The sequence below is a fragment of the Macaca nemestrina genome, chromosome 11 (assembly GCF_043159975.1).
Source record: "Macaca nemestrina isolate mMacNem1 chromosome 11, mMacNem.hap1, whole genome shotgun sequence".
Lineage (NCBI taxonomy): Eukaryota > Metazoa > Chordata > Mammalia > Primates > Cercopithecidae > Macaca > Macaca nemestrina.
Genome location: NC_092135.1, coordinates 38,045,131 through 38,071,287, shown reverse-complemented (window position 1 = coordinate 38,071,287; position 26,157 = coordinate 38,045,131). Strand labels below are relative to the sequence as shown.

The 26,157-nt window shown below is 32.9% G+C and overlaps 1 protein-coding gene across 2 annotated transcripts in view; it reads left to right on the top strand.

The window, feature by feature from the left end:
• The window catches only part of LOC105492606 (LDL receptor related protein 1B), a 1,932,714-nt gene extending 1,916,179 nt beyond the window's left edge, over window positions 1-16,535 (top strand). For both annotated transcript variants that reach the window (XM_011759820.3, XM_011759819.3), the window contains 5 exons: window positions 1,757-1,833; window positions 9,461-9,551; window positions 10,691-10,835; window positions 14,102-14,200; window positions 15,665-16,535. In XM_011759820.3, coding sequence (XP_011758122.2) covers window positions 1,757-1,833; window positions 9,461-9,551; window positions 10,691-10,835; window positions 14,102-14,200; window positions 15,665-15,805 — 553 coding nt within the window. In that variant the 3' untranslated portion in view covers window positions 15,806-16,535. The remainder of the gene's footprint in view (window positions 1-1,756; window positions 1,834-9,460; window positions 9,552-10,690; window positions 10,836-14,101; window positions 14,201-15,664) is intronic.
• The last annotated feature ends 9,622 nt before the right edge of the window (window positions 16,536-26,157 follow it).

Below are 26,157 nucleotides of genomic sequence, written 5' to 3'. Positions count from 1 at the left end.
AGTTTTTCAGTGGAGCATATGAAATATTCTCGGGGGTAAATTAGAAAGATTTGACAGATGTAAAGCTACATAACACAAAAAGCATTTCACAATCATTAGAATTCACTCCAAGAACATGTTTGCAAAATGTTCCCAAATATATTATTTTGAACTATCTGTGGACTGTTTCAATGATTACAGTATATGAAGAATTGGAACATTTTTCTAGATCATTCATCTGCAAATACCACAAATTAAAAAGAAAAAACAAACATAATGATTTTATTTGTTGTTCACTTTATTCTAATGATTTGAAAATATCCTTATTTCATTACCTAACTTTATTAATACAGAGTTGTAGACTTGGCCTTAAATGCATTTATCTGTGTTAATGATTTACTTGTATTATGGTTTAAAATAAACATGATGTATACAAAATTATATAATTTGTAAGTTTTTATGATGTGGCAACAAAAGTTGAGCTAATGTATGAGTGATGCCCTGAATCATAATATAAATAATATTAATTTTCATTTAAATCATATTCCATATTCATAGTTTTAAATTTATCATTATTAATTAAATAACTCTTATCTAATAATATCCTTATTGCCAATTGTGTTCACGTCTATATATGCTTCTTTGAAACACTTTTATGTTTATTATTTGATTTTGTCAGTAATAATGATTTTATGAGAATTTGCCCATGTTTTAGGACAGCCAATACTGATTTTATGACTATCACAAATAATTCATACAGCATCATACAAGTTTAGTTCAGGAAGCAGCCTCAGATATCAAAATTGGCTATGTCAGAATTGGCAGAGACACTGAAATTGCAGTTATTTAGTTTGGCCCACCATGCCCAGAGAGTTACACTTGGAATGACTCTGGAAGCTGTTTTTTTATTGTATACAGCTATTCTTGATATGGTGGTACTTGACAGTCATTTTAACTAAGAACTGAAGCCAATTAAATTGTTTCTCTGTGAATTTCCTGTGACAGATACACAAAGGCATCTTATGTTAGCCAATAGACATTGTTTAAACACAACTAAAACTGTTCCAGCATTTATTTTGATGCAACTAGCTAATTTCATAGTTGTGATTTATGTTTAAATAGTGGCTTTTAATCAGATCTATTATTCTTGTCTTCTATTTCTTATCATAGTGTCACAGTACTTACATGGGAAAAACAACTCCTCCCAATAAAAACTTGGGCACATTCTCGACTTCATGTTAATAGAAGAATGATTTAAAATGGGAAAGCTCTGTATTTTGTCATCTCTACTCAGGAGAGTAAAAACTCCACAGCTTGAACTATGAGACAGATGACTATTTGCTCTTTGGTAGTTAGTTCCACTCTGTACTTAGAACAACCAGAAAAACAAGTCACAGATACTTATAGAAGGATTTGCTTAACATGCAAACTCAATTTTTGTAAGTGGCCACTTGTAATTTTCCGTAACTCTCGAATTAATTTCCAATTCTTAATCAAGATTTCAATATCGCTATAAAATGTGCCAATTTTAACACAGAAAAAGTAAAATGTCTATAAATCTATATTTTAAAAAGTATTTTAACAAATGAAGTCCAATGAAAGTTACACTCAGCGTACTAACAATATGCAAGAAATCAGCAGAAATCTCTATGTAATATTCATGAATTTGTGCTGACTGGCTCCTGTAACATTTCATTTTGTTAAAATTACTACATTAGCAGACTGCTGGGCTTTGTTATTCACTGATCTGTGTTGTTTGTTGTTTGGATATTTTTAGATGCTCTACCAACTGGTCAGGCACACAGTGTGAAAGGCCAGCCCCAAAGAGCAGCAAGTCTGATCACATCAGCACAAGTAAGTTTCTCAGATTAATATTTTGGGTAATCTACACTGTATATAAATCATTTTAATCTCATTATTGAGTGGGGTGAGTCTTATGAAATCTTCATGGAATTTTGTAAGAGATTCACTGCAATTGAGGTGTTTTTTAAAGAGGAAGCACAGAGCTCTCGTCTAATTACAGGCTCGTGTTCGTGTTCTTCTAGGCTGGGAGAGTTTATCCCAAATTTGGGGAGTTTTCAGAATGCACATCTCCTAACCTAGCATAAGCTTTTCTTTGGAAATGTTCATCAGCTGCAAAAGTCGCAGATACCACAGTGGAAGTGAAAATACTCCAGGAAGGAAACTAATTCCATGTTTTAATTAGAGCAAAGTGTATTGTCTTGGAATGCATTTCAATGTGCCATGGGGGGAAAAAGACAGACTTTATTAGTTAGTCTGAAAGAGAAGCAAGTTAACAAGCAATTCTTAATAAAGATCTACATTGATTTATTGCTTCTTTATCTTTAAAGTATTGGTTTTGAAGTATATTAAAATATAGATCACCATTTTTGCAAATTTTTTTGTGCGGCCATAGTCTTAGGGTCAGGTGCGTCTATATCATCATTGTGTGTCTGTGTAGTTTCTGACAACCTGAAACGTTATAAAGTTTTTCAAAATAACAGTCTGAAATAAAGTTTGCAATTCACACATGTTGTCATTAATTTTACCATTAGTGAAAAACCTTTGAAACAATTGTATTGTCTATTGGGTGTAAATAAATTTGCGAAGGAAAAATAATATCCTTGATGGAAGATTGCTTACCTTAGCAATTTTTCCCTAGTCCTTTACTGCTGGTGAGAAGGATTTCATAAAAACAAGCAAGAAGCATACTGTTTCAGAGTTAGTGAAAAAGGAAAGAGACTATTAAAGTATAAAATATATTATTTTTGTACCCTAGAAGCAGGCTTCCCATCTTTGCCGATGTTCCCGTTTGTTGTCTCTGTCCCCAGACAGTTTTGATCTCATTGTCCAATTTTTCCCAATTTAGAAGTTAATTTGGGTTTATTAAGCCTGGGCATCTTTGAAAAATGGAAAATAGGTCTAGAATAAATAGTCTTGGCATGAATATTTAAATTTGGATAGGTGAGGTGAGGTGATTTTTGGTTATGGAGCATTTTGAGTTGATCTTAGAATTCGTGTGCTCTCCTTAGGTCAAGGGAGGGAGAGGTCATAGGGAAGCTATGAGCATATAATTGTAGGAACAGGACACTGGGAATTGGGGAATTGGTTGATAAAAGGTTAGCAGTGGCAAAATGTGTCTTGCCTAATTTGATATGCAAAAGAAAAGAAAAAATACTTTATATCTCTTCCCAGGATTTAGGGCTCAAACTATTATTACCAGTAATAACTCCGGAGGCATACTAATTTATATATGGTTTTCATAAACTATTTGCAAAACTCAACAATCACTGAGAGCATTAATGAGAGAAATGCATTTGAAGTTGTCAACCTGTAGAACATGCTTCCTTTATAAATTAGGAATTGAAAAGATGCTTTAGCCTTTTTAACGGTAGTTTCTTGATGATCAAATATAAAAAAAAATACATAGCCTTTTTAGAGCATCAAAAATTTTTTTAAAAATTTTAAAACTCTGACAAGAAATAGCATGGAATGTGTATTGAATTTGGAAATTTTGTATAAGCACCATCCACAAAGGGAAAGTTTAGTGTTTGGAAAATGGATTGGAGCTGGAATGCTCCAGGCATTCCTGTTAGAGAGTGGGGTCTCCAACGATTTGCATGGGCAAATGTACATGCAACAGTTCTAAAGTAAAGAACATCAAATAGGGGAAAGAGTTGCAAATAGTTGTAACCCTTCCCAAAGATTCTGAAGCTCTTTCTCCCATCACTAATTTAAAGTCATGAAATTTAATAGAACTATCATTGCCTTTTGAAAGGGCTATTTAGCTACATATATGTCAAATTATCACAGACTTGAGCAAAGTTGACCAAATAATGACTCTATTAGACGCTTATCATCAGACATTTATGCTTAGAGAAACTTGACTCAGCAGCTCTGAAAGAAGGGAAAAGGTAGTTAAACTGACCATTCCCATGAAAGAGGATTACTTTTATTCTTTTGGGTAAAATCTAGTGATTTTGAATGGTTGTCAAACCTTCCCCAAACTTGAGCAGAAGTCATCTACCCAATAAGAAAGATGAAACTTTAGGAATGTGTTTTCAAATCTGCATTTCCATCATCAGTGGACCTTCGTTGGTGTAGTCCAGAATACACTGCCTGTGTCTGCCTAATTCCTATCAATTTATACAGAGATTTACTTTTCTGATTTGTACACGGTCTTCATAATCATCTCTGAATAGCGGTAGTGATGTTCACTGGCTTCTGATGTTTAAAGTATCTAAAAAGCAGTTTGTGGAATTAGGCAGATCTATTATCTAGGGCTTTGTGTTCAGGTTCCATTTTAAAAATCTAATCTGACTCTTCTGAAGATATTTTGAAGAGTTTTAAACTCAGGATGATAACATATTCATTGCATACTTCTATTTTAAATTTACATAAAATTTTAAAATTTACATAAAATTGAGCATTGAATGATCAGTGTTTGAATTGTGTTATTTGTTGTATCTGCTGAAATTATGAAAGATAAAAATATATCCAGCATTTGTGGTACAATAGAGTTGCTGTATTTTACTATAGTGACAATAGGGGCAAGATATCTGTTGGGGGTCATTGTATCTCTTTTTCTACTTTGTCTTTATCATTTTATATCATCCATTATATTTTAATAAAAAAAACTGGTTATATTATACTAGGAATTATAAATTGGCAAATATAGAGATATAGCTGAAAAACGCAACAAAATAATGTCTTCTTTTCATTTCTCCCAAAGCGAAGGTTTATCAAGTCTCTGCTAAGTGTCAAGTACTGCACTAGATTCCAGAGACAGGTCCGTGAGGAAGGCAGACAGTGCCTCTTCTCACGAAGCTGAGGTTCTAATGGAGTAAACAGCAATAAAATAAGGAAGCAAATAAAAAAGGAAATATTCAAATTTAAAAAGTAATTGTGAGTTTTGATTGGCCCGTGAAGGAAACAAAAACAAACAAACAAAAAAAGATAAAAAGGGCAAAGATAGAGACTGTCACGGGAACAGTGGGGTCAGGAGTGCTTTCTCTGAGGTGGTGATACTTCAGCTGAGACTTGAGGCTCAAGGTGCAAGAATAAAGAACAGCAGATACGGCCGGGCGTGGTGGCTCACGCCTATAATCCGGGCACTTTGGGAGACCGAGGCGGGCGGATCACAAGGTCAGGAGATCGAGACCATCCTGGCTAACACGGTGAAACCCCGTCTCTACTAAAAATACAACAAAAATTAGCCCGGCGTGGTGGCGGGCGCGTGTAGTCCCAGCTACTTGGGAGGCTGAGGCAGGAGAATGGTGTGAATCCAGGAGGCGGAGCTTGCAGTGAGCCGAGATCGCGCCACTGTACTCCACCCTGGGTAAGAAAGCATGACTCCGTCTCAAAAAAAAAAAAAAAAAAAGTAGGTACAACAACCCTGGAGCAAGAAAGAGTTAGACATTTCCAGCAGACTGAAAGAAGACCAGTGTGCTGGTATCAAGAGGACAAGAGTGGTACAAAGTGAAGCTAGAGATACAGGACCAAGATGATAGGCAGCCTCTTGAAGATCACTGGAAGGATCACCTTTACTAAGTTGGGAACGTATTTTCTTTACAATTTTTAACATTACAATATACCAAAATGCTTAAGAGAAAGCATGCTAATTTCAACAAATATATATACTCCACACTTATACATATCTATAAACATAAACTTAAGAACATGTCAAAGGAAGTCATTGTAATTATGTAATTTACGCTAATACTGTTCTATTGTAAATTTGATCAGTAAGTAAAATGTTCTCTCCCTCTGACCTTCATGATACTGAACACTTCTGGTTTCTCTTCTACCTCTTTTGAAGCAACTCTTTCTTTGTGACATTATTTTCTTTCTATTCTGCTTGGTTAATTTACCTGTTTATCACTAGATACTCTCCCCTTGTCCTGGATACACTTTCCTTGCCAAGACATAAATCCTTGACATGAGTTATCAACTCTGTTGGTTCCCCAAAATTCCTGTGCTCGATATTTATTTATCTCCTAAGTTTGAGACATATATTTCACTGCTTGCTTGATATATCTGTATCTGTATCGTCTATATTCCACAGTGATCTCAAGCTCAGTTCCCGAATGATCTCATCACCACCCCCTAACCACAGTCATTTTCATATACCTTATTTTGCCTGTCTGTCCATATGGATGGCTGAAAGGTGGTGATACTTTAGCTGAGACTTGAGCCAATCCACCTGGCTATGGAAACAACACTTAAGTTCTATACTTAACCTTCTCTTTGCTTTCCTAAGTTGAATCAAACAATAAATTCAGTAGATGTTCCTTCCTAAATTTTATTCAACATCATCTTTTTAAAAAGAAAAAATAGTACAATTGCCCGTCTGATTTACATGACTTACACACTCCTTCACAATCTCACCTCTGCTTTCCAGTGTAGTCACATCTCCTTCCAGCACACTCCTCCCACCCCAACTGTTTTTCCTTAATCGTAATCCTCTTGGCCTTTAAAGTCTCTTCATGAACTACAGAGGACTTGCTCCTTAAGCCTCAGAGACACACTAGTCCTCCTCCAGCCCAGATCTAGTTGGAGGCACCTCCTTTGTATTCCCAGAACAGTGCATACTTCCCTAATACAGCATTCATGCTACTATAATGAATGAACTCATTTGTTTCTCATCTTCTGTTATACATCAAGCAACGTAAGAGAAAGGTCAATTTATCCTCAGTATGGAATAGAGTATACGTTGAGGGTCTGGAGCACAGCAAACACTTAAGATACATTTGCTAAATAAGAATGGAATTTATAGACCCTATGATATCCTAAGGACTGCACTATTTGCAGAACAAAGAGAAACAGATTGTGCCCTCAAATATCTCAGAAACAAACTGATACAATATATTGTGAGAAGTGCAAAATAGAAGCATGTACAGAGTGCTATAAGAACATGTGTTTTGATTGTTTATTAAGCATGTATGTAGCATTTTCTATGATTGGCATAATCCTATCTATAATACTGTATGATAACTATTAATGATGATACCCATATTATAGATGAGTAAACTGAGACAGATATAATTAATGTGCCTAAGTATATGTTGGTAATGAATAGTAGAAGTGAGGTTTGAATAGAGGTATCCTGGCTCCAGTGTCCATTATCTCAACTGCTGTGCTGTACTAGCTGTCCTATGGAAAGGGGCTCTTCATCACAGCACTTACAGTTCTTTCTTCTAATGGAAAAATGTTGCATGATGAGGTTTCAGAACTGTGTTGCAACAAAGACTTGCTCTACTTTTTAACGAGAAACTTGTTGAGATATCCCCTCCACCCTTAATAAGTACAGAATTTACATTTTTCAACCAGTTTCTAATACTCCATTAACAATGTACTGTTAAAAAATCACCTACAACAGGGATTGGTCATTGTATTTACAGTATGAAATTTACTGTCATATATACTAGGAAAAATACTTATTTTTATAATATCTTTATATAATTTTAAAAATACCTGTGATTTCCAGCAATAAAAACTATTTTATAAAATTTAAAAAAACTTGCCAAGCTTCTACCCTGCATTATTTATCGGTGACACCAGGGTGTTATAGTGGTTACTTTGATTGGTTACATAAACATATTAGAAGTCTAGGCTCTTAAACACAAAATGCAATAATATATGAGATTGCAACTGCCATCTGTGAAGGGAAAAAAAAGAAGCCCTTTATTTTCTAGCATACTTAATTAACAGCTTTCTACCTCACAGGAATGTCAAACTGTAGAACAAGTAAAATATATTTTTAGAAAATGACTTATAATTGCATTGAGAGAAAATAAATTTTATATACCCTAAAACTATGTTGATAGATATTTTACACCCACCAATTTTACACAAATTTTAGAGGAAAATGAAGTAGATAAATTTATAAAGTGATGATCAATCAGTTGAAGACATAGTTTATGAAGAAACCAAGCTGTTCTCTGGTATTTAAAACTTGTGAACAAATGTTAATTATCATCCAAGGTGCCAGATTCTCTACTTTCATTAATTGCTAATAAATTACAGATGCATATAAAGTTCACTTTCCCAAAACAAAGGAGGTAATATAGTAATATCAAACACAGTAAGTTCTCATAACTACGTGAAAAAACAAAATGACTTTTACATTTTAGAAAGTGTCTAAAGAAGTGGATAGAAGAGATGGTTATTTGGTTATTTTACACAAGTTATTTCTCCAAGTCCTAAATTAGAGAATTATCTTATACATGAAATTTTCTTAATGAAACCTTTTTGGTATTTGGCAAGTGATCCAGTATGGATTATCTCAACCAGATATCATCTGGCTATAAAACAGGTCTATATATTTATAGTACAGTTCTAAGTGGCTGGTTATTGTGCATAATATCACCATTAATTTCTACCTTGATATTTTCACATGCACATGTATCTGCAGAAAAAATTCATATACTTTAAGACTTTTTAATGTTCTGTTCTTAATCCATTCAGGATCTCCATGTTAAATTTTAACTAGTTGTTGGGCTGCTTGGTTTCTTAGGTTAACCGGTGATTAAGTTGACTTGACTGTATCAACCAGCGGTTTATTCAAAGTAGACAAAATACTTTGTTTCATGTGTACTAGATATTTTTCAGTAAGAAAAGTTAACATTAGCTATGTCATACTTTCCTGTTATCAGGCAACCCTGTATTCAGTTTTCTTCCTACAATAAGTGACATTTGGGTATATTCTCCTGTGGGTCACATTATTAGCAATGGGCTATTATTGTCTGCCTACTCACTGACTAAAAAAACAATTACCCTATTGCTAATCTATTATATAAATGGAAAATAAAATCTCCTCCACTTTGCCTCCTCCCTGTGCTCAGATGCATAAATACAAAGACCAAATTTCACTGATCACTTTTGAAGATAGATCTGTTAGTGCTAGTACCCAAGACCTTTCTCATATATGGAAGAAAGGAAAATAATTGACATTTGCCACATAAGCCAAACTCCCAACATATGTCTTGCTAAAACTGGATACCCCTTTTGTTTTACCAGGCTGCCACCTAACTTGTCACATGGACCCCTGACCAGAAAGTATGCATAACTAAAGGAACAAAACTAAGGGTGGGAATGTGGTCAGTGAAACTGTGTAAATGTTTATTCAGTCTTAGTTGACTTAAAAAGAGGTACTAGCATGTACTTTAATCATTGCAAGTAAATGTGTGATGGGAATTGCTAAACACAGACTGACAGAAAACGTCAGATCTGTAATCTCAAGGTATTTAAATGCAACACATAAATGAAAGATATGTAAAGAAACATTTCCATCAGAGCACGTGTTTAAGAGGAGAGTAATTTTCCAATAACACAATTATGAGCCTGAAATATACACATTTGGGCTAAGCTTTATTTTTATTATGTCAATGGTCAAGTGATTTGGTGTAATAAAGTATTTAGTTGTATCAATTTTTACTTCATTTTATTTATTTCTTCATCTATTCACTCATTTATTTTCCAGGAAGCATTGCCATCATTGTGCCTCTCGTCCTCTTGGTGACTTTGATAACCACCTTAGTAATTGGTTTAGTGCTTTGTAAAAGAAAAAGAAGGTAAGATGCAATATTGTAGATTAGCAGTCAGTGAATAAATCACACAACTAGGTGCAGAAACATAATGGGTTTTTCTTTCATTTTTTAAAATATGATTTAGTTATGCCAACTATAAAATCCAATGTTTTTCAAATCATTTTATACCTCTCTTTTAAGTGATTATAATGTAGACAATTCTTCTCCCATATTATGTTAATGGAATGGTCCATTTATATATTCTAGCAAAAATAACAAGAGATCATATTATTCAAAAGTTAAGTAGAATTTTACATTTGCAGTTGTCTTTCCTTGAAACAGCAAGGGTCTCTGAGGAGCGTCTTTTTATATTAATGTGTATGATTAGTAATGTCAATACAGTGATACTGATATGCATATGTACATCTCCAATTTGTACATTTCATTCACAAATAGTGAATTGATTTAGATATATCTCTTTAGAAGTATCATTTCAATTTATATGAAAATGAACTTATAGATCTAGAGGAGTAGGTTGTCTACAGAAAGACGAGAGCCATGTGTGCTCACTTATAAATGAACATGAAATAATGTGTACACATGGACACAGAGTGTAGGGTGATAGCTATTAGAGATTTAGAAGGGTGGGGAATGAAGTGGGGTGGATGGTGAGAAATTACCTAATGGGTACAGTGTACATTATTTAGATGATGGACATACTAAAAGCCCAGGCTTCAACACTATGCAATATAACCATGTAACAAACTTGCACTTGTACAAAATAAGCTTAAAAATCAAGAGCTTTTGAGTCACTATTTGAATTATGTAAATCAGGATTCTAACCTTGTAACTTGGAGATTGAAAACAATCTACGAGTTTCTTTTGTTGCAATAGTTTTCAGAAAGGAGAAAAAATAGAATTTAAAAAGATAATTGATTGGTAAATATTCAATTTCAAATGATGTGGTTTTAGCTATTCAGGAGGTATTTATTTCCAGTGTGTTTTTATTAAGTCAAACAACTGGGAAAATGGCCTATCAAAGTACTACTTTTTGTTCCTCTGTTACCCGACAAATGTCATTTATTCAATTTATTTCAAAATAAGTAAATTTGTAAATATGATAATTTCATATACCTTGTGCTATTTATACAAAACTCACACATATTAATGTTCACATATTCTAGGACAAAAACAATTAGAAGACAACCTATTATCAATGGAGGAATAAATGTAGAAATTGGCAATCCATCTTATAACATGTATGAGGTAGACCATGATCACAGCGATGGAGGTCTTTTAGATCCTGGCTTTATGATAGACCCAACAAAGGTAATATGTCTTAAGATAATGGGTAGTGAGCACTGACATTCTTGAGTTGCATCTCTGTTTTATGGTTCTGAATTTCACCAAATTTTTCTGTTATCTGAAGTTAGAATAAGAGACTTTAGGATGTGTTGAATGATATAGCCTCTTCTAAAGAGAAAGTACAATTATGGACTGCATTCATCTGAAGCTGCAAGTTAGTGTAATACATCTTAGAAAATATAATTATTTGCTCAGTTCATTTATAAAGATGTTATTTATTTTATATGGTTTTATTGAAAAATGACTCATTATCTGTTTACCTAAGCAAATGAAAAATTCATTTAAAAATTGTTTTAGTGTTGTTATCACACAGCAAATTGTTTAGGTCTTCTTCAAGGGGTGGATAGATATATAGGTAGATAAAGGTCTATTATAAAGTAAAGCTACTGACTTTCAAGTTTGAAATGTATGCAAGGAGAAGACCAACATATGCACAGCCTCTAGCGATATGACTGAAAAGTAGTTTGGTGGGATATTTCTACCCAGTTCCTCCCAGTATTCCTTACAGTGTGGTTCTATGGGGTTTTGGTTTGGTAGGAACTGGATACTAACAAGGTAGTTTCGTTTTCATCACTTCAGACATGGCATCCTTCTTTTAAAATTTATTTTTTGTTTTAATTGATGCATAATAAGTAGGAAATCAGTACATTGAAGAGATATCTGTACTTCCATGTTTTTTTTACAGCATTACAATAGCCAAGCTATAGAATCAACCTAAGTGTGCATCAACAGTGAATAAAGAAAATTGTATTCAGCCATATAAAAGAAAGAAATCCTGTCATTTGAGGCAACTGGATGAAGCTGGAAAATATTGTTACATATGAAATAAGCCAGGCACAGAATGACAAATACCACATGATCTCACTCACATGTGGAATCTATAGAAGTTAATATTGAAGTAGAGAGTGGAATATAGGTTACTAGAGGATGGAGAGGGGAGGAGGAAGTAAGATAGATGTTGGTTAATGGGTACAAAGTCACAGTCAGATAGGAGGAATGAGTTTTGGTGTTCTATTGCACAGTTAGGTGACAGTGGTTGACAATATTGTATTGTATATTTCAAAATAGCTAGAAAAGAGGATTTTTAATGTTCTCCCCACAAAAAATCATAACTATATATGAGGTGACAGATATGCTAAATGCTCTGACTTTATTTTTCTGCAATGTATACATGTATAAAAACGTAACACAGTATCTCATAAATATGTATAATTTATGTAAAATAATTATCTGATCAAATGTGTTGAGGTATTAGCAAATCTAGATATACAGCTTAGTGTAAAAATCTTGGTCAGTGTATTTTTAAATATAAAAGAGTACAGTATTTTATTGTCAAAATAAGTATGTTGTTTCCAATAATGTTTAAATGAGGAGCCAGATAAGCTGTGTCCCTGGACTTCTTTGTAATTAAATTACTTTTGAGAAACATTTTTCTGTCATAATATCCTTACTAGTTTAAAACATTTCATTGATACATATAGCTTGATAATCCACAGCCTTTTAAATTTAAAAATTTGTTAGTTTTTATTACTATAAGCTCAGGTTGGCAACTTTTAAGAGAAATAGCTAAATGATACAATTATCCAGTTAAACTTGTGAAGACTTACTTCACTGAATTATCTGAATATTCTTTCTGATAATTTTAGAACATTTTTCTCTAAATTAAGAGTATCAATTTACTATTATGAAACAATTTTTCTTGGCTTATTTGCTTATTTATTGAATAGTTATTTTTCTGACTTTTAAAAGTTACTTCATCAAAATGCACTTTTACATTGTAAATATTCAATGTGGCCAATCTACATTGAAATTATTTTGCAATCACAGTCACAGGTGCTCCTGAAGGAGTTGAATAGGATCCCACATATTCAATCTAGTTCTGAATCCATGATTAGACTTTCTAAGCCTGAAATTGATGCTCAAATATTCACTTCTATGAAAATCAATCAATCTTTTCACATGGATACATTGTGTACTGTTGGACAGTACTATAATATTTTTCTAATTAGGCATAATTTTATAGTTATTTATTAATTAATTCACTGCTACATCTGAAATTTTTCAAGGAAAAAATCCTGGTATCCTTACATTTGATATTTTCTACTTTAAAATATCACAGAAGTGGAGACACAATACATATTGTTCACTGTGTATCTATTATATCTATGAAGGAGAAAGACATCTTAAATAATAGAGTTCTGAAATTCTTTGCATTTTTCTTAAGAATAAAAATATAGTATTCGTACATATAATATAGACTAACGAGGATATACTTTATGCATATTTCATATGAAGAAGAGTTCTTACTTTTTCCTCATCACTTTTATTTCTAGTGATAGAATTAATCCAATTTTGTACACTTAAAGACAATAGCTTTTTATACCACATTTTAAAAATTTTCACATTTACTCTAGGAAGATAAACCTATGCTTCAGTGCCACCCAAATATATTTTAATGTACTTAGAGCATAATACTCAATAAATATTTACCAATTTGATGACTGACTAACCAAAATTTCATCAAATATGACTTAGATGACTGAGTCTAGCTGGATCCTGATATTTGAATGTAAATGTGAATTGTTGTCAAATGAGTAACTACAGCTAGTTCTAATAGGTTTAGACAGTAGTGAAAAACAAAGGGTCACACTGAAGCAACCTTAATAATCATATGAATCTTACAGAATATTCACTCTGTTACAAGGGTTTGATATATGCATGGTCTAATCAGTATAAATTACATTACATATGAAAAAAATTTTGTAGAACACTCATTTCTGTCATTTTCAAAGAGGGTAAAATTTCTAGTTCAATGGTATCTTATAATCAAAAGGATTGAAAGTACTGAACACAGTTCATAAAATAGATTTGACTATGGGAGCAACCACAGAATAGTTTGAAGACTGTAAAAGAGAGAAATTAATATGTACTAGTTTTATCTTCAAATTCATGACAATTCTTACTTGGACTGTTTTTTATATTTTCTGAATAAGACTTTTGTGAGAGAAATGTCCCTACCTGTGAAGCAAAGATCCAATACTAATATTGAATCCAAAATTAATATTGGATCTTTTAAGTTGTTTTGAGTTGTTAAAGCTAACATGAATACACTGTAAATGACTTAAGGCTAAAGAGTTTTATGTTATTTTTATGAATTAACATGATATGTATCAATGAAAAGTGGTTCCATAATATTAGATCAGAAACTAAAGTTCTCTGTTTATATACAGGCCAGATACATAGCGGGAGGACCCAGCGCTTTCAAGCTTCCACACACAGCGCCGCCCATCTACCTAAACTCTGATTTGAAAGGACCACTAACTGCTGGGGTGAGAGAAGAATATTCATTATTTCATGTCCATTTCATCACAGAACCCTGGCAATCAAACATTGATTACTAGACTTAGAGGCTTGTTTTTAATTAAATTTTTAATTAACAAGAGATTTCAAAATAGCATTTAGATTGGGGGCTTATGTTATGTGTTCTGTCTATACAAGATTACATCCGAAACATTATTATTTTAGGCAAGCCATTAAGTAGAAATCTCCCTTCTACTGGATTTGGAAATGTTATAGCCCCTTAACAATGAACATGAGTATTTGTTATTCTTAGAAAAGAAGCTCTAGCCAGCAATTTAAACTGAATAATTTAAACTTTTGATTTTATTCATTTCCTTTCATAGTGGTTTATTTAATATATACAAATTTGATGTGCAGTTAAATAGACTGTACTTTAAAATGTGTCATCCTATTGAGAAATTACAGAGGGTCTAACAAAACCATTCTCAAAAACATGTTTCAATTAAGTAACTGGTGTTTAGAGAAAGCTGTTCCGTCTAAAGTTACTTAGTTCATTTTTAGCAGAAGAGAAGAAAATATGCATATCAAGATTCCTAGGGATGAGAATTCTGTCCCTTATCCTCTTTCCCATTAGCTGTTTTCATCCTCATTCTCTATCATGTTTGTCTCAATTACATGGCTCAAAGATTATGTTTCCTTGTTGTAACTAAGATTTAATGTACTGTTTTTGGAAAGACAAAACAGAACAAAAAATAACAAAAACAAACAAACGCTAGGAAAAACTTTCTTGGGATAAGCTGCAATTTGTTAAATAATGAACATTGTATGTATGTTTTCCAACTCAAAGAGGTCAACTACTGCATGCCTCTATTCTACTTCAAAATGCTGTAAGTGTGTATGAAACTTAGGATGACTGTGTACATCACAATTATTTGAAAAAGTCCAAAAATATTTCTAATAAGTACACAGAGGTTGTTTGAGGCAAAAAATCTTGCTTTTATTTTAAATCTGCTATACTAACACATTTCTTTACATTTTTGTTTACTTAAGTTCATATTGAAATATTATAAGCACCAAACACATGCTTTTCTGAGAACACATGTTACTTGCTGCTGATTGGCTTGTAATAGCAATAAGGGGACAACACAAAAACTGAAAACATGACAATTTAGTTTCACATTTTATGCTCTTATAATAAAGTCTCAGTGAACATAGCTTTCACAAAGACTTTTTCTGGGTTTTTATGTATGGCAAAGCTCCTTTTAGGTTTACAAGTTACTTGCAAAATGTAAAATTATGGTTTATGTAATACCTTGTTTGAGTTGACTACAGTCTGTAAGCATAACATATAAATAACCTTTAAATAATTACTATTTAATAAATTAAATGTATTGCATATAAATATTGTTACGATTAGGAGACGGACATTCTAGGAAGTAAATAATTATGTGGCCAAGGCCAATAATAAAATTATATATTTTTTTCTCCTTCAGCCAACAAATTACTCCAATCCAGTATATGCAAAATTATATATGGATGGGCAAAACTGTCGAAACTCCTTAGGAAGTGTTGATGAAAGGAAAGAACTGCTTCCAAAGAAAATAGAAATTGGTATAAGAGAGACAGTGGCATAATCAGTGATACCTTTTATATGCTGTATAAATGTATAAAATATAAGGATTACTTTTGTATGTTCCAATAGTTATTATACTTGTTTTGGCATCAGCATTACCTCTTTCTTTATCTTTTTCCTGGTTAATTGTTTTCTGAGTTTTTGGGTTTATGTTTTGCTGATGACTATTGATTGACCATTTGTATGGTATTTTTATGAAAAAGAACTGCACTACAGTACAATTTACAACAATGCTGCTGATATGACACACCTTTGAATTTGTCAAAATTAAAAACAACATATTCCTTTGTAGTGTGAATATAAGCAATCTATTTTATATGAACTTTTTTGGTTGTACTTAATCAAAGAGAATCTCTGCACTTTTCCATTATATGGTTTGAAAGCTGTAATACAGTGTCATTTTATTTTTCTCTTTAAATGGATTGATGGGAAAATTATTGAATGATCAACTCTCTTCTTTGTGCCCATAAAGATTGATTCAGACTCTGCTGAAAATATATAGCTCTCACAAGTTCAGCATCACCTGCTTTGAAATTAGCCTTAGATTGCCAACCGATAGATGAGAATTTTGAGGAAAAAATTTAAAAATATGTAAAATTAATAATTTGCATGAACACAGATGACTCCATTTTCCAAAACTTAGTGGACTCTATCTGATGTACTAAATGTATACACCTTGTAAGCAATAGTTATATTTAGGTGGTAGAACATAGCAAAAATATAACTCAAAGTTGGCAGATGCACTTGCTACTGAATAAGACCTTTTGTTCTCCCTCAGTCTTGAGATTGATAGCCACCCTAGAGCACAACAGGGCATTGGGTACTTGTGTCTTAGGTATTTCTTCCCAGTCACATGCATTTTGTGGAAGATTAACCCAACCCCTTACTACACTAAACAGTAAAGAATAATACATAAGCACACAAATTGATGACAGAATTTCAATTATGTGAATGCATCCTCTTTGCTAGGTCAAAAACAAAGGGCAAAGCAGACATTTTAGTACACATAGTGATTGGTAAATATTTTCAAGATATAATATGAGTAATCCATTATTCGCTCTATCCAAAATATATTCAAGAGGCTTCCAAGTTGTAGAAGAACAATGATCTGCCCATAATCGAAGGTGGAGAGTCTAAATGCTGTACCAGTTGCTCTGGTATTCAGGTTTCCTTGGGTTTTACAGAACACATGGACCCCATTCACATTTGGTTTGTTTATCTTCAAATTTGAGTTGAAACAAGTGTGATTTATTTAAGTTGTATTAAAAAAAAAGGATAGCATTTTTATACAAATATCTTTAAAGGCACAAAAGATTTATTCACAAGTTTTGGAGGGCTTTTTGTTCCTCCGATAGACATGACTGACTTTTAGCTGTCATAATGTATTAACCTAACAGATGAAATATGTTAAATATGTGGTTGCTCTTTATCCCTTTGTACAAGCATTAAAAAAACTGCTGTTTTATAAGAAGACTTTTTGTTGTACTATGTGCATGCATACTACCTATTTCTAAACTTTGCCATATTGAGGCCTTTATAAACTATTGATTTATGTAATACTAGTGCAATTTTGCTTGAACAATGTTATGCATATCATAAACTTTTTCAGGTTGTTTAAGTACATTTTTTAAATTGAACAGTATTTTTCATTTTGGTTATAATATAGTCATTTTGCCTATGTTTCTACAATGAAGTGTTAAATACTTTATAAAAAATTGTTGACTGACTTATTTAAATGAAATTCTACATATTTAAGAGCTTGTGTTGGGTAGTTTTTAAAAATAAGAAAATTTCTTTATGTAGCTTAAATATTCTGAGAAAACGGTTTTAGTAAACATGGCATTTTTAGATCCTTAGAACATAATACTCTTCAGGGGAAAACTGATATCATTGTATCATTTTTCAATGCACAGCAGAGAAGGCATTATCTGTCTTCATGAAGTAGAAACACTCCCCTTACTTCTTCCTTTTCCCTGCCTTCCTGTGCCTGTCAGAGACTCCACATTGCAATAGAAAGAAAGGTTCTATACATAGTAGCATGACAACCATGCTGAACAAACCAAAGCTCTTCCTATCCCTTTCTATTCCCCAAAATTGTACTTTATGGAAAATCAGATTCCATTAGATGCTATTTCCACATTCTTTTGTAAGTAGAATGGTTATTTGCTATACCTACTTTTAGCATCAGACTAGAGATGGAAAATACAGGTGCGTCTGATTTACTTATCATCGAGTTATATTATTTGAAGGGGCCTTTTGATATCAGAGCTGTGTAAATGCAACTGAAATTATTATTTCAAAGAAACAGAACCCACAGATTGGTGTGATATTAATACAGTTAGTTTAATATTTAGCAAATAATATATGATATGCAACTGACTGCCAGTTGGGACCCGACATTGATGACCTATTCTCACTAGGGCCCTAGTGAAAACAATAGTCAACAGAGCTCAGAATGTGTTTTTTAACCCTGGAGCCCTGTGGCTACTTTATATGATAAATATCTATTTTCAACTAAAGTTAATTTAATCTACTTCCATAGTTCTATTGTGTTCTACTCCAATTTTCTATTGCAAAAATTTTTATAAATGCTAGAAATTCAAGTTTATAATTCTCTTTCAAAGTCACGATTCTTTATAAATGCCATAAAAAAAAATCTTTCTAAACTATTGCTTCAAGCTTTGGTGGGAGATAGTTTATAAAAATTAATGTTTCCTGATAAAACTTGCTTCTCTACCCAAATGCCTTCTTATCTAGAGCAATGTGTTTCAACTTCTTGACATTCTGCCAAGTACTTTATTTTCCTTTATAGGGGCGGATATTTAGAACTATCATTTCCTTCTATCCATTTCAGTAATGCTAGTACCACCACCTAAAGTTGCAACAAACAAATGTCTATAAACATTGCCAAATGTCTTCTGCAGAACAAAATTGTCCCTGATCAGAACTACTGATTTAGAGCTATATTCTATCTCCCATTATTAAATTACTATCAGCTGGAACCAAAAAAAAAAAAAAAAATGCCCTGCTCAACAAAATCATGGTATTTCCAAGTTTTGATTTTAATTCCTTAGTGTCGATGATGAATGAGTTATAGAAGTTTGGTATTAATGAAGTGCCTATGTAGTAAACAATCAAAAGCTATGACTAAGGGGAAAAGTTTCATTTGGAAACGTTTACAATTTTGCATAAATTAAGTCATTTATTTATGTAAATGTGTTTTATCTGTGTCCATTTCAGTATCAGTGATTGTGTTTTATTTTGTTTTGTGTTTTGTCATTTGCTTATTTGGTTAGTTTTAGAATTGAAGAAAAGTCTGTGCTTTTCTTCTAGGAATGTTACTTTCTATTTTGATGATGATTGAGATATGAAGAAAGTTCAATCCTAAGTACATGTTATGACTATTATAAATGTACTGCAATATACAAAATGCCTACAATTTCCACATCGCAGAGAAAACTAGTATATGTGATGAAAGAAATGAAAAAATATTGTTGATTTTCTTTATTCTCTCTCATTTCTATATCTTCAAATACATCCTTTGGATATAAAATCTTATTCCTCTGAGAATACTAATATTATGTACAGATTCAACTTCTTCATGTAGTTTGATTTAAAAGATTAAAATATAAGAGAATAAGAATTCTGTGAGCTAAGCAAAATATAACTAACTACTTTTTAACAGCAGTTTTATCTTATACTCCATGCGTTTTCATCACTTTAACAATGACTTTCTCAATACTAGATGATATAGCAAAATTTAATGTATACTAAGAGTTATTAATCATTACTTAAATATGAACATTTTGACTATAACTTGCAAGAAATGGAGAGACTCAAGCACTACTTTGTGAAGATTTTAGTGTAATCTGGCACAAAAATTTCTACCATGTATTTTGAATGTGAGGAAAAAAGAGCCAAAAAGTGGTTTATTTTTCAATTCTGCTACCACATCTACTGCCAGCTTAACATATCTCGAAAGATAACAAGTCTTGAAAAAGATAAAGACAATTAAAAAATATAGGGAAGCAGTTTTATTCAGAAAGACATTTTGTTTTTGATGTTATCGTTTCCAAAGGCCCAACAATGTTTTCTTCATACAGTGCTATGCAAGTATCTAGTGTACAGAAAGAAAAATAGATGAAATGAATTTTTTGGTTTGGCTTTTCTCTAGCAGATGTTATACTTATGTGGCTGCAATTTATTCTGAAAAATAGTTTCTAGTGAATCTCATCTTTTTTCTTTTTGTTCTCAAAGTGATCAAAAATCAAAAGAAAAATTGGTACTAAAGATGGACTATTTGATAAATTCTATGCTTAGAATGTATTCATTTTCTCTGATGGATAATCTGTCCCTTTAGAATGGGGTTTGTAAGATATTGTTGCACTTATGCAATGCAATTCTGATACTTTAGTCATTTCACTCCAAGATAATTTTTCAGCTGTGGTTTCTTCTGCAGTTTTAATACATAAATTATGCGCCTCCTGGTGCAATTTGATTTCTAGCTTGCTTATGCAGTAGTGGCCTGGAGAGTCAATGATATGAGTCTTCCAGCCTTTGATAGTGAAACCATACACATCTTACTTGGATCAGGAATCTAGTCATTTATAAGTGAGAAAAGACTTGTTTCACACACAGAATAAACTGTGAAATATACTTAAGAATACATTTAGGAGTTTGAATAATAAAGTTTTCTGTGGAGATACTTTATATATATATATATATATGGAATATAAGTTTAGATTGACTTAACATATCTCAACAGATAATATAAAAGTTAAGTAAGAAATAACTGGACAGTGAGATTTATACCTAGAATAACCTTTACCTTTAGTATTTATCTTTTTACAACTTATTGCTCTGTTTACTGCAGGACTTATTCCTTGATTTTTTTACTTTGAGTATATTTTTATTTTATGAATAGATTTCGCTAAAAGTACTTATCAAAAGCCTATGTCGGCAGTGTGTGCTGAGCTTTCACATATATGCAAATGTTACAATCTACAATTGTCAGTTATGGCTGAGGAAATTTATTTAAACACACAACTACATACACACACACACTTAGACTCACATTCTCACACACTGGCTTTGATATGCCATTCACTGTGAAGATAACATTTCTTTCCTAGAATTTAATAATGTTTACATTCTCTGGCCTAGAAGTTCAGAAAACATTACTCTTATACACAATGGTAGCTAATACCTAATTTTGTATTCCTTATTGTAAGATCATCATATTTTCCCTCATTTGCATCTCTTTTTTTATCCAAAGTGACATTACAGGAAGCCAATGTTACCATTACATTATTTTATCACAACCTGTATTTTTACTGTAAAAATTATTGTCATTTTTGAAAACTTAGAAAATATACATAAAGAAGAAAGAAAAATTACCACTATATTAAAAAACTAGAGAGAAAATTACCACTTCAGAGTATTTTCTTTGTTTTAGGGTCATGTTTTAATTTTTCTATCCTGCTTTTAAAATATAATATTAAAATACTTGGTTTTATATCTTGTGCATTTATTTACTTATTTTTATTCAGTTTCTTGTTTGTTTATACTACATAGATGCTATATTGCTTGGTTTTATTTTTCTCTTTTGATTTTAAATTTGTTTTTTCTGCTGGTAAGTACTTTCAACTTAAAAAATATTCTAATAATATAATCCAGAATTTAAAAATAAGTATTTCCCCCCCCCTTAAAATGAGAAATTTAACATTCTTAAATTCCCTAATTCAACTCACGTCCATAGTCTTCGTTGATATAGTTTGTATTTTTATTTTTAAACTATTTCAAGAGAAGTATTTTTGTATTCTTTATCTTCTTTTCCTTATTTGGGAATATTTTAACTTATCTTTACATTTAGTATTTCTTTTTTACAACTTACAGCTCTTTTTACTGCATGATTTCTCCATTCTTGATTTTTTTTGACTAAATTCTTATTTTATGAGTAGATTTCATAAAGAGTACTTATCAAAAGCCTTTACCTGCAGTATATTTGCTAAGCTTTCACATATATACAAATATTTCTCTAAGGCCTTCAAATAGAAATGTCAACTCAGTTGGATGCACATTTCTAAAGCTATAACCTTTTCCTCCAAAATTAGGTTGAAGTTGGCCCATTGCTTTCACACATTCAATGTTGTTAGGGGCCAGTGTATTTTTATTTCTTTGTATCATTTTTCCTCAGGCTTAAAACAAAACAATTAGTTACAATTAAAATATTTTGACAAAAATGCACACATCTTTTTTATTAATTTTGTCTGCCTACCAGAATATATTTTCAGCTGAGATCGATTTTCCTTAAGATTCTCATTACTTCTGTACAAATTTTCCTTAAATATACAGAAACACCTATGATTCTTAGGTTAAGTCATTTTTTTTTCCTTTATAACCTATATCATCTTAGTAGTTTTTTTCCTCACCACTCCCATTTACTCTTGAAGAAATTTTCAAGTTTCTGGCATGTATTACTGATTCGCTTTTTCCCCTGTATACTCAATTTCTTTCTTGTGTATGCATATGTGAGCATGTGTGTGCACTCATGCAAGCACCTCAGGGATGAATTTTAATTCAGGGCACATAGAGTCCTTCCTTATCTTACTCAGCTTTAAAACGTTTTAAAAACTCTGTTTATTCTCCTGTGTGTATTTTCTTCTCAGAGTTTTCTGCTGAGGTGTCATACTATTTGTTTCCTTTTTTCTATTCATAATACCAACCAGTTTTCAAACGTTATCCTTTGGCAACATTTCTGTAAGTCTACAGTATGGTGTTCTCATTTGTTTTATGTAATTTCAACAAAATAGTCTGAGGGGCTCTTCATTTTTCTTTTCTATTTACTAATGTTGAATTACAGAGAAAATGCTGTAGTTCTAGAGCTGTTCAGCAGATAGGATGTGCAATGATTTCTTTGTTCTCATTTTATGTCAATTTGATGCCTTTTTGTTAGACTTTTTAGGTTTATAACTTCTGATCCTTTTCACCTTCACATATGCTACTGGGTGTGTGCTACAATCCATTATGATTATTCTCTCTCATTTCAATATATTTCTTTAAATAATGAAACAAAGAAGTGCATAAAAATCCCAGGGTTCCTGTAATCCCCACCTGCCTGCCACCCCTGAATCTGGCCCAATGTTGTGGCATAACCTTCAACATATTCAACAGGATAGCACCAAGCTTCTCAGTGCTCAAACAGCCCTTCTTTTCTTGAGAACTGTCCCAGATGTCTGCCATATTTTCCAGATGTATCGTTTTCTGAAGGACTGTGAAGCTTGGTTCAAGGCAGTGCTCTGCTCCCATCTAGAAGCACTGACTATTCAGTAGAAGAATGACTGCCCATTTCTCTTCTAGTTCTTTTAGTCAATACTAAAGATCCTTGATATTACATAGTACATAACATCTTTCACTGTACATAGTACACTCAGTCAACAAAAAATCCCTGCTGACATGGATGTCTCCCACCAAATTTTGGTCTCTTAATCTACCAACCTTTGAGAAATCATCATCCCACTCGGGAGTACTACCTTCCTCGCTCCAGGCCCATAACACTTGGGGGTAACTTTACTGAAACTACACCAGGTATCTGGTTCTCACCTCAGGGCCATACAGTTAAGGTCACCCACACCTTCCCCTTAAATAAGACATATTGATAGACTAGTGACTATCACTCTATTAACTAGTCACAGGAGCACGATCATGCATTTGGTATTTTTAACTTTTGGGCTTGCTACTAGTCACCATCACAGAAGGCCCAGTCCCCTCTGAATCAGCTGCAGACAAACTCGGATTTGATTTCTGCCAAACCAATTGTAGAAGCTGAGCTTATATTGAATATTCTAACCTCGCATAACAACCGGAAGGTCTTAATTCATGCTTGAAGGACATAATCAATAGACACGTATGCACAATCATGTACCCCTATTTTCAAGAACTATTTTCTATTTAACACAACCCCCCTCCACATCTCTGACTTTATCATCAACATAGGTAAATGGCTCTTGTCAAACCCCAAAAACAAGAGACTAAAATGCAACCCAGTCATAGGCCAAAAGTTATATTATAATCATGAATATCCCAACAACTACCCCTCAACTGATATAAAATTTTTCCCCAAAATCTCAAGATACCTACCAAATAAGCCTCCATATCTAATAAATACAGTAACTAGATTTTCACCCTAATATTAGTATAATGCCTTGACTATAACCCGTTGAAAGCACTACCCTAGTGAATGACACTCTAAATCAAATATTCCCTAGTGTAAGAAACTCTTTTCAACTAAATTTCTACCAATTCAACTTTAAACCCCCTTGAATTACCATAATTGTAAATGACTACTTATATTTATCTCTTTCTCATTATAGTTAAATTTTATACTCAACTATTTATGCAGTTAGTATAGCTTAATTATTCAAAGCAAGACACTGAAAATGTCTAGATGGGTCTGCACAACCCCCATAAACAAGTCAGTTTGGTCCTGGCTTTTCTATTAACTCTTAGTAAGATTACACATGCACGCATCCTCAACCCAGTGAAAATGCCCTCTAGATCCCCTAAATCAAAAGTATCAGGCACACACAAATGCAAGTATCAAGCCTGCACGAATGCAGATCAGAACATTTTATTCAACCACACCCCCACGGGAAACAGCAGTGACAAATCTTTAGCAATAAACAAAAATTTAACTAAGCTATACTAACATTTAGGGTTGGTCAATTCAATTTTTTACTTGAATTTACAAGGAAAAAAAATCAAACAACCCCATTAAAAAGTGGGCAAAGGATATGAACAGACACTTCTCAAAAGAAGACATTTATGAAGACAACAGACACATGAAAAAATGCTCATCATCACTAGCCATCAGAGAAATGCAAATCAAAACCACCACGAGATACCATCTCACACCAGTTAGAATGGCGATCACTAAAAAGTCAGGAAACAACAGGTGCTGGAGAGGATGTGGAGAAATAGGAACACTTTTACACTGTTGGTGGGAGTGTAAATAGTTCAACCATTGTGGAAGACTGTGTGACGATTCCTTAAGGATCTAGAACTAGAAATACCAGTTGACCCAGCCATCCCATTACTGGGTATATACCCGAAGGATTATAAATCATGCTGCTGTAAAGACACATGCACACATATGTTTATTGCGGCACTGTTCACAATAGCAAAGACTTGGAACCATCCCAAATGTCCATCAGTGACAGACTGGATTAAGAAAATGTGGCACATATACACCATGGAATACTATGCAGCCATAAAAAGGATTAGTTCATGTCCTTTGTAGGGACATGGATGAAGCTGGAAACCATCATTCCGAGCAAACTATCACAAGGACAGAAAACCAAACACCACATGTTCTCACTCATAGTTGGGAGTTGAACAATGAGAACACTAGGGAACATCACACAATGAGGTCTCTTATGGCGTAGGGGGCGGGAGGAGGGGTAGCATTAGGAGATATACCTAATGTAAATGACGAGTTAACGGGTACAGCACACCAACAGGGCACATGTATACATATGTAACAAACCTGCATGTTGTGCACATGTACCCTAGAACTTAAAGTATAATACAAAAATAATTAGTACTTAGAATATTTCAAAACAAACCACCCAGTAGAAAAGTAGGCAAAATACATGAGCATCCAACTCATGAAAAATTAAATTAAATGGTCAGGAAGAAAGATGATCAGCCTCACTAGTACAGTTATGTGCTCCATAACATTGTTTTGGTCACTGATGGACCACATACGTGATGGTGGTCTCATAAGACTATAACGGAGCTGAAAAATCCCCATGAAAACACATATCGTGATTCCTTACCCAGATTCAAAATCTAAGCCAGTTCACAGTCCAAGAACCCAATAATTGAAAATACAACCAAATGCCTCAAGGAAACAAATATATTCACTCAATTTTTCCCCAAAGAATTATGCCAATTACTGGACTAACTTTGTAATGGAAAACAGAAATACTCAGAACTTTTGAAGGTCTTTGGATATAGTATCCACATTGATGAAGATAACAAAGTATTCCAAAATCATCATGTCCCCTGTTTAGAAGGTCATGTTATAAATAATGTCCGGGCCAAAGTTTATCTCATAGAGAATTTAGTGCCTCAAAATATGCACCCAGAAGTTATTCCCTAACCCTTCAAGCCACAATTGAGATATATATGTAACAGCTGGTAGAACTCTGACACAAATTCTTTGATTTGTGGAGGAACAGTGATTATGGGGTTATGTGGAAACTCCTAAAACTTACCTATCCTCTAGCCAAAATAGAAGCAATAACACTTTCCTAGAGGAATTACAGATATTAGTGCCAAAATCAAAGAGTT